Source organism: Cannabis sativa, chromosome 8 (assembly GCF_029168945.1).
Source record: "Cannabis sativa cultivar Pink pepper isolate KNU-18-1 chromosome 8, ASM2916894v1, whole genome shotgun sequence".
Lineage (NCBI taxonomy): Eukaryota > Viridiplantae > Streptophyta > Magnoliopsida > Rosales > Cannabaceae > Cannabis > Cannabis sativa.
The window spans coordinates 49,315,288-49,327,294 of NC_083608.1; the positions used below are offsets into that span (position 1 = coordinate 49,315,288).

A 12,007-nucleotide genomic window follows, 5' to 3' on the forward strand; every position below is an offset into this window, starting at 1 on the left:
CCGTTAAAAAATAAACCAAAAAATTAAACAATCTTTTAAATAAACAATCTTTTAAATATTAATAATCTCTTTTTAAATTAAAAAAAATCATCTTAGCCACATATCTCTCTAACAAACTTATCTTGGGAGAATATTAATAATTTTTTTATTTATTTTTTAAAAGAAAAATATAGATAAAATATTTAGAAAAGATAATATAAAAGAAGATTGATTGTGTTGTTTTTGGGCTTGGGCTTAAAAAAAATAATAAAAAAAAAGATAAAATGGGCTGTAATTAGTATTTACCTTATATGTTTGTGCTTATTTTTAGTTTTATTTTTAATTTTACTACCAAGAGGAGAAGGTTGAAAAATATTAGAATATGAAAATATTATTGGTGCTTATTAGTAATTTGCAAAGAATGTGAAAGTCTATAAATATATAGTTGTGTAGTTATTATTAAATATGAAATGAGATAATAGAACTTTTTTCAATTAGAAGATTAATGTACATTTTACTATTAATAACATACATTATTATAACACAACTATGTTTTACTTACTAAATATACTGACACATATTTTATTTTTATAAAACAAATCGTTCAAATAATTATACTATTTTAATTATTAATTGAAATAAAAAACTAAAATATTAAATAAAACTAACACTACGTGGCTTGGCACGTAACAATCACCTAGTATATATATATATGCCTAAGTAATTATATATATAAAAAGAAAGTTGGACACAAGAGAGTGTTTGAAAAAATAAAAAAAAAAAACTGACAAAACTAACGGTAGAGTGTTTGGAAAAAGAAACAAATAACTACAGAAGACCAAAATATATACTAACATAGCGAGTTATTTTTTACATTTTTTTTAACACGTTTACATAGAAAATCATTTTGTAATATATTTCCAAGAGACTAATAACACTTCACATTCACATATATTGGTGTAAAGTTTGTGTTTTAACTTCAAAAAGATTATGCTTATATATAGAAATAAAATTACTCTACAAGAGGTAATCCTATTTTTTTTTTTTAAAAAAAAAAAATTAATATAATATAATTCAATTAACAATAATTTAATTGAGGCAGGATATTTGGCAAATTTTTTGAGATTGGGTTTTGGGTGTGAGAAAACGCTAATAACCGAACTTGCTCGTTATTGTCTCAAATTTGACTGGGATCAGGTTTGCTTTTTGACTAGACGGATTTGTACAGGTTCAAGTGGCATAGTCAGGTTTCTGAGGATGTGCCAGTGGAGGAGCGCTTAGAGACAGAGATCAAAAAGGAGAGTTGTGCGGGAGTGGATGGGTTGTTGTTGTGTTGTTTGGTGCGACGGCGAAGAGGGAGACCACCGTTAGTTAAAGAAAGACAATTGTTAAGCTATTTTTAGTCTAAGTTTTGAGTCAATGTTAAAGTTGTTTTCTTCTTTAATGTTTCTTTTAAAATAGTTTTACACTTGATTTCTTTTATTTTAGGTTCCCAAAGTGTTAACGTTCAAATTATATTAACTAGTGGAAAGATGAGGCAAACTGGAAGAAAAAAAATCTCGAAACTGGAAATTGACATATAGTCATGACCATACTATTTCATAGTCGTGACTAAGGAGCACGACAGAAATAAAATTTTTTGAGATTGTTCTATGGTCGCGACCAAGTATTATGTGGTCGCAACTATGGGCTAAACAAAGGATTTCTTGGCAGTTTCGTAATTTAGCCATTCTAAGATACCAATATTATTTTTTATATAAGGGTTTCGTGTTGAGAAATAGAACCCTAAAACTTAAGAAGGAGACAAAGTAAGCAATTGTGGCGATCCAGATAAAAGATTACCAAGTTCATTTCAAATAGGTACTAGGTGTCATTTGAGCACTCACATTAGAGTAACTAAAATAGCTCAGAGGTAAAAAAAAAATGATGAAAAATGTTGCTCCATCAAATGAGCTATATTATAGCTATATGATTTATACAGTCACATGTAGAGAAATATTCTTTATTGAGCTACAAGTATTATTTTAACGTCCCCGCTTCAAGCCTCCATTGGGCCCTTACACCCACGGAATGAATGACTCTTATAGACGAGTACGCCACTCTGGCTGCTTCTTGAACTGATGACTGACCCTACAGACCAACACAAGTGTTTCCAGCGTGCTTTGTCCTCACTCGCACACTTCCTGAGAAAACTTCCCAGGAGGTCACCCATTCTAAAATTGCTCCAGGTCAAGCACGCTTAACTGTAGAGTTCTTTCAAGATGGGCTACCAAAAAATAAGATGCACCTTGTTGATATAGGTAGTACCAATCAATCCATTTAAGCCCTCTTCAACTGTGTAGTCTCATACCTACACAGTCTCACAATCATCCCACTTGACCTTCCCCAAGCGGTGTGGGATTGCACAGCTTACCCGGTATTTCCCACTTGACCTTCCAAATTTTCTATATATAAGTTTTGGGCTTTCGAGTTTTTCGGGTCCAAGCTAGATTGGTCAGTCATATGACCCAAATTTTGGGCTTAAAAATATTGAGCTACATCTAACAAAAATACTTCAAAAAATAAAGATTAATTATAAATTTTATTCTCAAATTTTGACATGTACCAAATCATACTTTTTGAATTTTTCAGATCATAAATTTTTTTTATCTAATTTTACTAATAAAAGTATGATGTTAATAAAAATTTAAGTGATACGATTTGTTATATGTAAAAATTTAAAATTATGATTTGGTAGATATCAATATTTAAGTACACGATTTAATACATGAGCATTTACTGTATTAGTAAAATTGAACGAAATTAGATAAAAAAATTTAAATCAAAAATTCGAAAACTATGCTTTAGTTCTTGACAAAAATTCAAAAATCCACATTGGAGAAAAATAAATAAGATACATTTATTTTGTCAACCTAAAATCAATTATTAATAGATACATATTTATAGCACCGACTCCAGTCCAGCTTGTGTTGTGTGACAAAAAAAACCAAAAAAACGTAGTGAAGAAGACGTGATTTGCGTGATAACACGCGCAAAATGAAGCGAGTGGAGAAGAGGAGATATTTGGGGTGTGTAGAAAAATATAGTGAAGGAAAACAGGGGTAATATTATTATTATTATTATTATTATTATTCATTGATGGAGCATATGACCATGGTGGGAATGGAATGGAATGGAGGCTTTGGTAGTATTTGCTATTGGTGTTGTTGTTTGCATTTGGTACTGAGTGATTCAAGCAATGAATCCCGCGTTTCCCGTTCCATCATACATAAACATTCTCTCTAAATATTTCTACACTTTCACATCTCTCTTTTTCTTTTTTCTTTTTTATACTTCCAAACAATTAATTATTTATTTTACTAATTAATCCCATATTATATATAATAAACATTCTCAACAAGAATTTTGAGTCTTTGATCACCACTCAAATTCTTTGCATCTCATTTACCAACTTTCTCTCTTAATCTTCGGAGGTGGTGGTGGTGGTGGGCACCTGTGAAAATACTCTACACACGCAGCCATCGTTATTTGACTTCTTTTTCTTTCTCTTACCTTTTTCAATCTTCAATATCATCGTCCTTGTCGTTTTCTTGCTTCCTAACGATTACATATATAATTTATTAAACCCAAATCCGGAACTGGGTTTCGATAATTTCGAGTTCTTCTTTGTTTATTGTGTGCCAAATTAATGAAAGTATTCACCTTTAGATCAATCTCTGGTTCTGTTTCTTTCTCTCTCATTGGATTAGGGAATGAACAAGAAGGATTTCAAGATTGAGTTTTTAGGTACCGAAACACGTTCTGGGCCACCTGGAAAGGAAGCTTCGCAGTTGTATCATCTCTTTTTCCACATTTTTTTCTTCTTTATTTTATTTCTCAATTTTCATGGAAGTTGCGCCAAAAGTTTCTTTATCCAGCTCATCTAATCGAGGAATGTTCTACTGTTAAATCAGGTTTTTGAATAATTTAATCACAGCTTTCCAAAACCCAAATCTTTATTATTTTTCTTGGTTTTGTTGGTGTATTCATTTTGGGGGGGGTTAATGGGTTGTGCAAGCTCTAAGCAAAAGCGATGCCGGAACTGTCAAGGGCCATATTCGCCGGTGCCGAGAAGTTACTCAATGCACGTCCACCACCCACCGGAGAAGAACGGCGACAGTTACCATTTGGTTGCTCTTACTTCCTCAACCTTGGGCTCGATCAAACTCGAAACCCCATTTCAAAACGACACCGTTCACAACCATGATGATGATGAAACTGATTATCTAAAAAGCAAAGATTTTTCAGTTGGACTTGTTGAGGCAAAGACTTGGTCTAATATGATCAATGAAAAAATCCCAAAAGTTTTGCCCAAGACCCCAATCAGAACACCTCCCGGTGAGCCTGAAACGATTAATGCTTGGGAATTAATGGAAGGTCTTGAAGATATTAGTCCTTTCAGATCACCCATTCATGTTAGAAGCTTCTCCTTTGATATTGTTAGAGATCCAATTCCAATTCCCACTTCTCCTTTTGATCGTCCCAAATCAAGATTTCAAGAGAATAATAACGATTCTTCTTCCCCTAAGCCCATGTGGCTTCATTTATCAGACAAAGAAGACTTGAATTCAGATTCCGGGGTTACTGAATTCGACCCGGAAATCATCTCAAGTTTCAGAAAATCACTCGAGGACAAACCCAAAGAGAAGCTAATTCTATACTTCACTAGTCTCCGAGGAGTTAGGAAAACGTACGAGGATTGCTGCAATGTGAGGGTGATCTTAAAGAGCCTGTGTGTAAAAGTAGACGAGCGCGATGTTTCGATGCATTCGGGGTTCAAAGACGAGCTTAAAGAGCTATTAAAAGATGGCTTTCATGGTGGTGGTTTGCCAAGAGTGTTTATGGGGAACAAATACATTGGTGGAGCTGATGAAATCAGAAGATTAAATGAAGATGGTCAGCTTGAGAAGTTACTCGAATGTTGCGAAAAGGTTGATGATGATTGTGGAGATGGTGGTGGAGCTTGTGAGGCTTGTGGGGATGTAAGATTTGTGCCATGTGAGACATGTTCAGGGAGTTGTAAAATATATTATGAAGCAGAGAAAGAAGAAGAAGAAACAGAGGAAGGAGAAGAAGAACATGAACATGAAGAAGAAGAAGATTATGGTTTCCAACGTTGTCCTGATTGTAATGAAAATGGCCTAATACGTTGTCCCATTTGTTGCAATTAAATCAATGAATTGTGACATTATAATATTAACAAGGTAACCTTCTTCCATTTTTGTTAAAGTTGGTCTGTTTTTTTTTTTCTTTCTTTTTTTGGGCTTGGTGAGTTGTTTTGTTGTACAGTCATTTTGGTTTTGTTTGAGAGAAGAGATCAACAAGGATAATTTCAATTCAGGTTTCGTAAACCTTGTAATGTGTCATTACAACACTTGTATAATTTCATTTCCAGAAATACAGAAAAGAAAAAGGCTTTGTATACTTTAATCTTTTTTGTACACTTGAGAAGATATATGAAATGTGCATGAACAGTTTCTGCTTCATTTTATTGTGAATTAAGTTTTACTATTTAAGAGAGGTTTTAAAACCAACGAAACATTACTTAAAATCAATTAGTTAAAACTGGTAAAATAAATTAGTGCTACCGTAACCCTTCTATTATAAAGTCTTTGTCATACTTATAATATCATCTTTGTAGCAAGGTTGTAATTAGAAATAATCTTTTTATAAAAGCACTACATATTATAATTGGGGCTTTGAGTTTCACATGAATATTAAAAAGGAAAAAAGAAAATGTGAGTTAAAAAAACAAAAGGGTCAGCTCAGCCGTATATATGATTAACTTGTTTCTTAGGATCTATAAGATTTGTCGGTCTATGATACTATACCATGTTAGCCTATAATACTAGCACTAGAGCTCTTTTAGCTCCATATTAACAATCCCTGTTCTAATTTAAAATTCAATTGTAAATTATAGATATGAATACATGCACCCTATAATTCCATTAGTGAAATCTTTGACTCATTCTTAGTCCTTGCCATGATGTAATTCCATGGAAGTAATCTTAGTTTGATTTTTTTATTATGTTCACATATCACTACTTTTTTTTTTCTTATTATTTTAATATCTCTAGAAACTAGGCTAAAAGTTTCAAACATATATTTAATACAAGAAGAAAATCACATTAGGTGAAGAACTTTTGAAACGGCGTTGGCAAGTGACTATAAAGAAGTTGAAATAGTCAATCTAGTATTTTTGAAATCTAACAAGTTAAGTAAATATATTTGTATTTATATATAAGCCTCATGGAAGTATTGTAATGTAACCCTGAAATTAAAATAATAAAACAAACAAACCCCTTTTATAATGTTCTCAACCACCTCAATAAGGACGGCAGACCAATAAATAATTCCCTTTATTAAATTATAATAATTCAAATATTTCTACATAATGTGATCAAAAACAACATAAGGCACTAGAAAACCTTATTCAACACACATCGGTGAATTTGACCAAGTTTTGTCACGGACACTGCTTTTTTGAATTCTCAAGTCATGAATTGTATATTATAAGAAGTTTGAGAAGCTATTTTCAGAGATTTTTTGTTCAGAAACGGCGGTAGGATTAAAATATATTGATTAATACTAAGTGACACCAAAATGATACAAAGTAATAAATGCCAAAGTTGTAAACATGATCCTTTCCTTATGTCCTTCACCTTTCAAATCTCTCTGGGGTATCTTAAAATTGAAATATGGATCTTTTAGAGTTAAGACCCCATGAAAATCACAATGACACTTCACCTTCTAATCTACTTGAAGATAATGTCGTTTTATATATTTTTGGGTTGGGTTGTTAAAAGTGTGAGGCCAGTAATGGATTGGATTCCCCAAACACAAATAAGGTAGTAAATATTAGGGGTGGCAAAACGTGTCATCGTGTTATGTTCGTGTTATATTTTATGTGATCCACTATTTATTTCGTGTCAAGCGTGTCGACCTGTTTTTTTGACTCGTGTCTAATTATCTCAACCCTAACCCGACCCGTAAAAAATCGTGTCGTATTCGTGTCGACCCACTGTGACTCGTTTTGCTATTATTAAAGCTAGAATTGTAGAGAAAAATAATAGATTTAAGCTCCATTATATATATATTTATATGTATATATAATTTGTTATATATATAATAAAAATTGAAAAAATTAAAATATTTTTAATTTCATGTTAAAGAAAATTAAATTTAAAATTTTTTAACTTAACATTGAATCGCTAAATATATATTTTTATATAATTATATTATTATTTTATTATATTTAATAAAAAAATCGTGTCACATTCGTGTTAAGCGAGTCGTGTCATGTTGGACCCGTTTTTATTTCGTGTCAAATCGTGTCGACCCGTTTTCGACCCGCGTCTAATTTTCTTAACCCTATGTAACGTCCCCGCTTCAAGCCTCCATTGGGTCCATACACCCACGGAATAATGGCTCTTATACACGAGTACGCCACTCTGGCTGCATCATGGACTGATGACTGACCCTACAGACCAACACGAGTGTTTTCAGCGTGCTTTGTCCTCACTCACACGCATCCTGGGAAAACTTCCCAGGAGGTCACCCATCCTTGAAATTACTCCAGGCCAAGCACGCTTAACTGTGGAGTTCTTTCGAGATGGGCTACCGAAAAACAAGATGCACCTTGTTGATATAGGTAGTACCAATCAATCCATTTAAGCTCTCTTCAACTATGTAGTCCCATACCTACACAGTCTTAGAATCATCCCACTTGACCTTCCCCAGGCGATGTGGGATTGCACAGCTTACCCGGTATTTCCCCTTACGGATCACGGGACTACTGACTGTCACAATCACCCCCCCTTACGGGGTCCGACGTCCTCGTCGACCACACTTCCGGCTGGGTCAAGGCTCTGATACCATTTGTAACGCCCTTACTTACGTAAAATAAGATGCCATAAATAAACTGGCGTTAAGATACTAATGTTGCCTTTATTTAAAAAAAAAAAATACTTTTCAAAACATGGGTACCCAGTTGAAAATAAAGTATTACCACTTAGGAAAAAGTAATAGAAAATTTAAACGACAACATCCTCGATAAGTTTAATAAATTAAAAAAAAAACTTTCAGCGGAAGATGGCCAAGACCACACGCAGTTACATGATCACACGAGATACACCCCATGCCGCGGACTCAACTTGTCACCGAAAGCTTACAGGCTTACTTATCTGCACATAGGGGGTAAATAAGGGGTGAGCTGCAAAGCCCAGTAAGGAAAAACACAATACTATGTACCAGCATTCACACATCATAGCACAAACATATACATCAAACATACAACAACCTAATCATAAGTATAAATAGAGGCAGCCACACAAATACTGAAATACCACACACTCACACTCACAATCACACTCCAGCTTCCATACAAATCGGAGTGTCTTACGTTCTTAACCGAACGCAAGACCAATAACCAAAGTGCACCCTTACGTACACTGCCTCACTTACCACATCACCATACATGTGTGGTTTCCAACCACTTCCAAGTACCTGGAACATGATTAAACAACCATATACAATTCATCGATAAAACACTATTTCACCGAAACTATCACATTCCACAGTTTCAATACAATTTATTCAAGCAGTCATACTAGATACTCAAACCATATAAAAAGCAAGTATAAAGTATCATTATTTTTCCTTACCTCAACTCCGCTGTAATTAACTCTTACGATACCTTCTAGGCCCTATAACAATTAGTGAAACCCTTAGTCCACCGATAAACTCAATATATTTATTACTCTTACTGTACAGCAAGTTTAACCTAGAATTTGACATATAAAACGTTTGAATTAGAAGTCCTACTGTTCACAAAGTTTTTAGTTAATTGAAAGACCTTTCTAACGGTATAAAGATCATCAAAATCGGAGCTATAATCTAGGAGTTATGCATGTTTTCTCAAAACAGTTTCTTTAAAATCCTGGATCACGCCGATTTCTGAATACAGCCTAAAAATAAATGTTTTAAAAATAGTTACACCCTGATCTAGACAATACTTTCTTCATAAAAAATGTAGCTATTTTCCTAAGCTTTAAAACGAGATAAAGATCTTTTAAAATGGATCGAAATTGAGAGAGATATTGAATTTTTACTGAAGACACTTTTTCTGAAACGAAACTTAAAACGAAATACCATAACCGAGTAAAGATCCTAACTTTTGACTGGTAAGAACTCCGAACTAGGGAAAGGTTTCTTCAAAGAAAATATGGATTATTGAATTATCTTTCTAACAGTACAAGAATCGCTTGAAAATAATAGATATCGAGAGAGATATGACACTTTTACTAAGGCAATATCGAAAAGAAATTTTAAAAAAAACTGTAAATCGACAGTCTGTAAAACATGAATTTTTTGACATCGAAATATTCAGAATTAGGAAAGAGTTTCTTCATAGAAAATATAGATAATTAAATTATCTTTAAAACGGTACCTAGATCACTGAAAACGGACCTATGGGGAGAGAGATATGATAGTTTTATGAAAGCCTATTTCTCTGAAAACGAAAATAAAAACAAGTACGAATTTTACCTGAAGATTTCGAAGACACGGAACGATGATCGGTTGATTGCTAACCCCGAAGCTCTTAAGATTAAAACAATTGATTTGGTTCAATAGAGAGAATAAAAAAAAAGAAATTGAGAGATGGTGAGAATAAGGGAATACGATACTATACGCATTTGCTAGGGTTATAGAGTATATACGTATATAACATATCGTATAATAGGTTTAAATTTAAAAATAAATATCTAACTAATCAGATAAAATTATGCTGATTTAAATTTAAATTTTAAATTTTAAACTAAGTAATCTAATGCTTCACTATTTATTTATCTCACTATTTAATATATATATATATATATATTTTTCTTTTCTAGTTACACACGCACAACAACAACAACAACAACAACAACAACAACAACAACAACAACAACAACAACAACAACAACAACAACAACAACAACAACAACAACAACAATAATAATAATAATAATAATAACAATATAATTGTATCACACTTAATATACCAAATACCAATATATGTATATAAACTGGATATTACACCCTAACCCGTAAAATTCGTGTCGTGTTCGTGTTCGTGTGCCGTGTCGAAACCCGTTTTTCCACCCCTAATAAATATATAGTTACTTTAGTTTTCAACAATGAGTTGAGCTTTATTCACTTCTTACCTCTTCTCCTAAAAAACACTTGTAGAATTAATAACAGCAGTGCTATTAAGTATTAGTAATGTTTAGTACTATCTAAAAGTAGTGTCTTACAATTAGTTAATGTATTCTATAAGAATTATTATATTAAATTATATAAAATCAGATACTAAATTACAAAACATTATTATATCACGAGTATTAGACACCACTAATGTCTTTTAATATTTCTCTTCTAATAATAAAAGGGTCTTGTAACAATGTCATTTTAAACCGTTTGAAATTTTATGATAATTTATTACTAGTTCTAAATAATATAGTAGAGTAAAAAACTTTTTCTAAATGCTCAAATAGATAAAGAATTTAGGGAAATATTCTTTTAGGGGATAAACTTTGTAGGCATATAGACTTACCCAAAAGATAGGGGTCTTGTTAATTTTATGGTGGAAATGACATTGACAATGTGGGTATTATCCATTCTTGCAACATAAAGGCTTTCACTTTCTCTCCTGTAAAATTAGTATTGGGAAAAATATATTTATATTAAATTTATATATAGTGACTCATGAGATCTGTCTGGTTGTCGTGCACTGCTGGGATAATAAACATTGTTGGTGAGCTTTATTTTCAGGGAATTTTGTTATGTTATTTGGATTAGCATGCTTGGAATATTAATCGGATTCTCTGGAAAATGATCTCATATAGCGAAATTGAAGGAAATTAATTCATACTTTTTTGACTCATAATAATAATAATAATAAGATTTAAGTCCAAGTTAGTGGATGTTGTTTTGTGCTTGTTTAATTGCACTAAAAATCATTTGAATTCTCAAAAGGTGAGAAAATAAGAAACGGAATTTGAGTATATATATTATAAGGTAAGTGTACTGTGTGCATTTAAAAAAAAGTTTCGGTAGATTTTCATATGAGAATTTTTAAATTGAATTTTGTTGTATGATAGTGTACGTTATAATTATTTATGACGTAAATTTTTAAAAAATTTCAAATAATTTATAATATCGAAAATTAAATTTACATATTTTATTACAATTGTTTTTCTTATAATTGTTTAAACCTTATTTTTTGTAATATAAACTATTCATAAAATTTCCAAATGACCTTTAATAATTACAATATGTGTTATAAAAAAAAACTAAACTAAAAAATTTAACTCTCTCAAACACTGAAATAAATATATATGTTTATGAAACGATAATTTAGGAGTCTACTAAATTAATTTTTATATTAATTAATATAGTACAATTGTTGTGACACGTGTCATTGAATATAAATATACAAGAGAGTGAGATAGCTTTGTAAGAGGCAAAAACTGGTGCTTGAAGAAGTGGTTGAACTAGAAATATTTAAATACACTCATTGACGATGAAGTTGGTTGATTGAATTTGATGATCCTTGAAATGTAAGCATTATGATTCAACACTGGTGCAACACCAAGTTGTTGAGCCTTAAAGACAACAAAACAAGTTGTTGGGAGCTGAGTTGAGTTTAGGGCAATTAAATTGGTTGGCAGATAATGAAGACGAGCATTAGAAGAAGATTCTTATTTGGGAATTTCATTATTATTTTTAATGCAAAAACCTGAGAAGTTTCGTACTTTTTTCATAACAATAAAAAAGTTGACAATTTGAGAGAAAAGGAATGAAAGAAATTGGTGATCATCATCTTGTATTGATGCTAAGGGAAGTCAACTCTCTTGGTTTTATTCTATTTGGAGAGTCAAACATAATTTTGGATCAAATTTTAGATGATGGAGCTCAACTACAAACTAGTCACAAGGTAAACGTTGAC

At 32.0% G+C, this 12,007-nt stretch overlaps 1 protein-coding gene across 1 annotated transcript; it reads left to right on the top strand.

The window, feature by feature from the left end:
• The first annotated feature begins 3,114 nt into the window (after window positions 1–3,114).
• On the top strand, window positions 3,115–5,504 carry LOC115701182 (uncharacterized protein At5g39865). The gene has a single exon (XM_030628904.2). The coding sequence runs from the start codon at window positions 4,023–4,025 to the stop codon at window positions 5,187–5,189; it is 1,167 nt and encodes a 388-aa protein (XP_030484764.2). The 5' UTR covers window positions 3,115–4,022; the 3' UTR covers window positions 5,190–5,504.
• The last annotated feature ends 6,503 nt before the right edge of the window (window positions 5,505–12,007 follow it).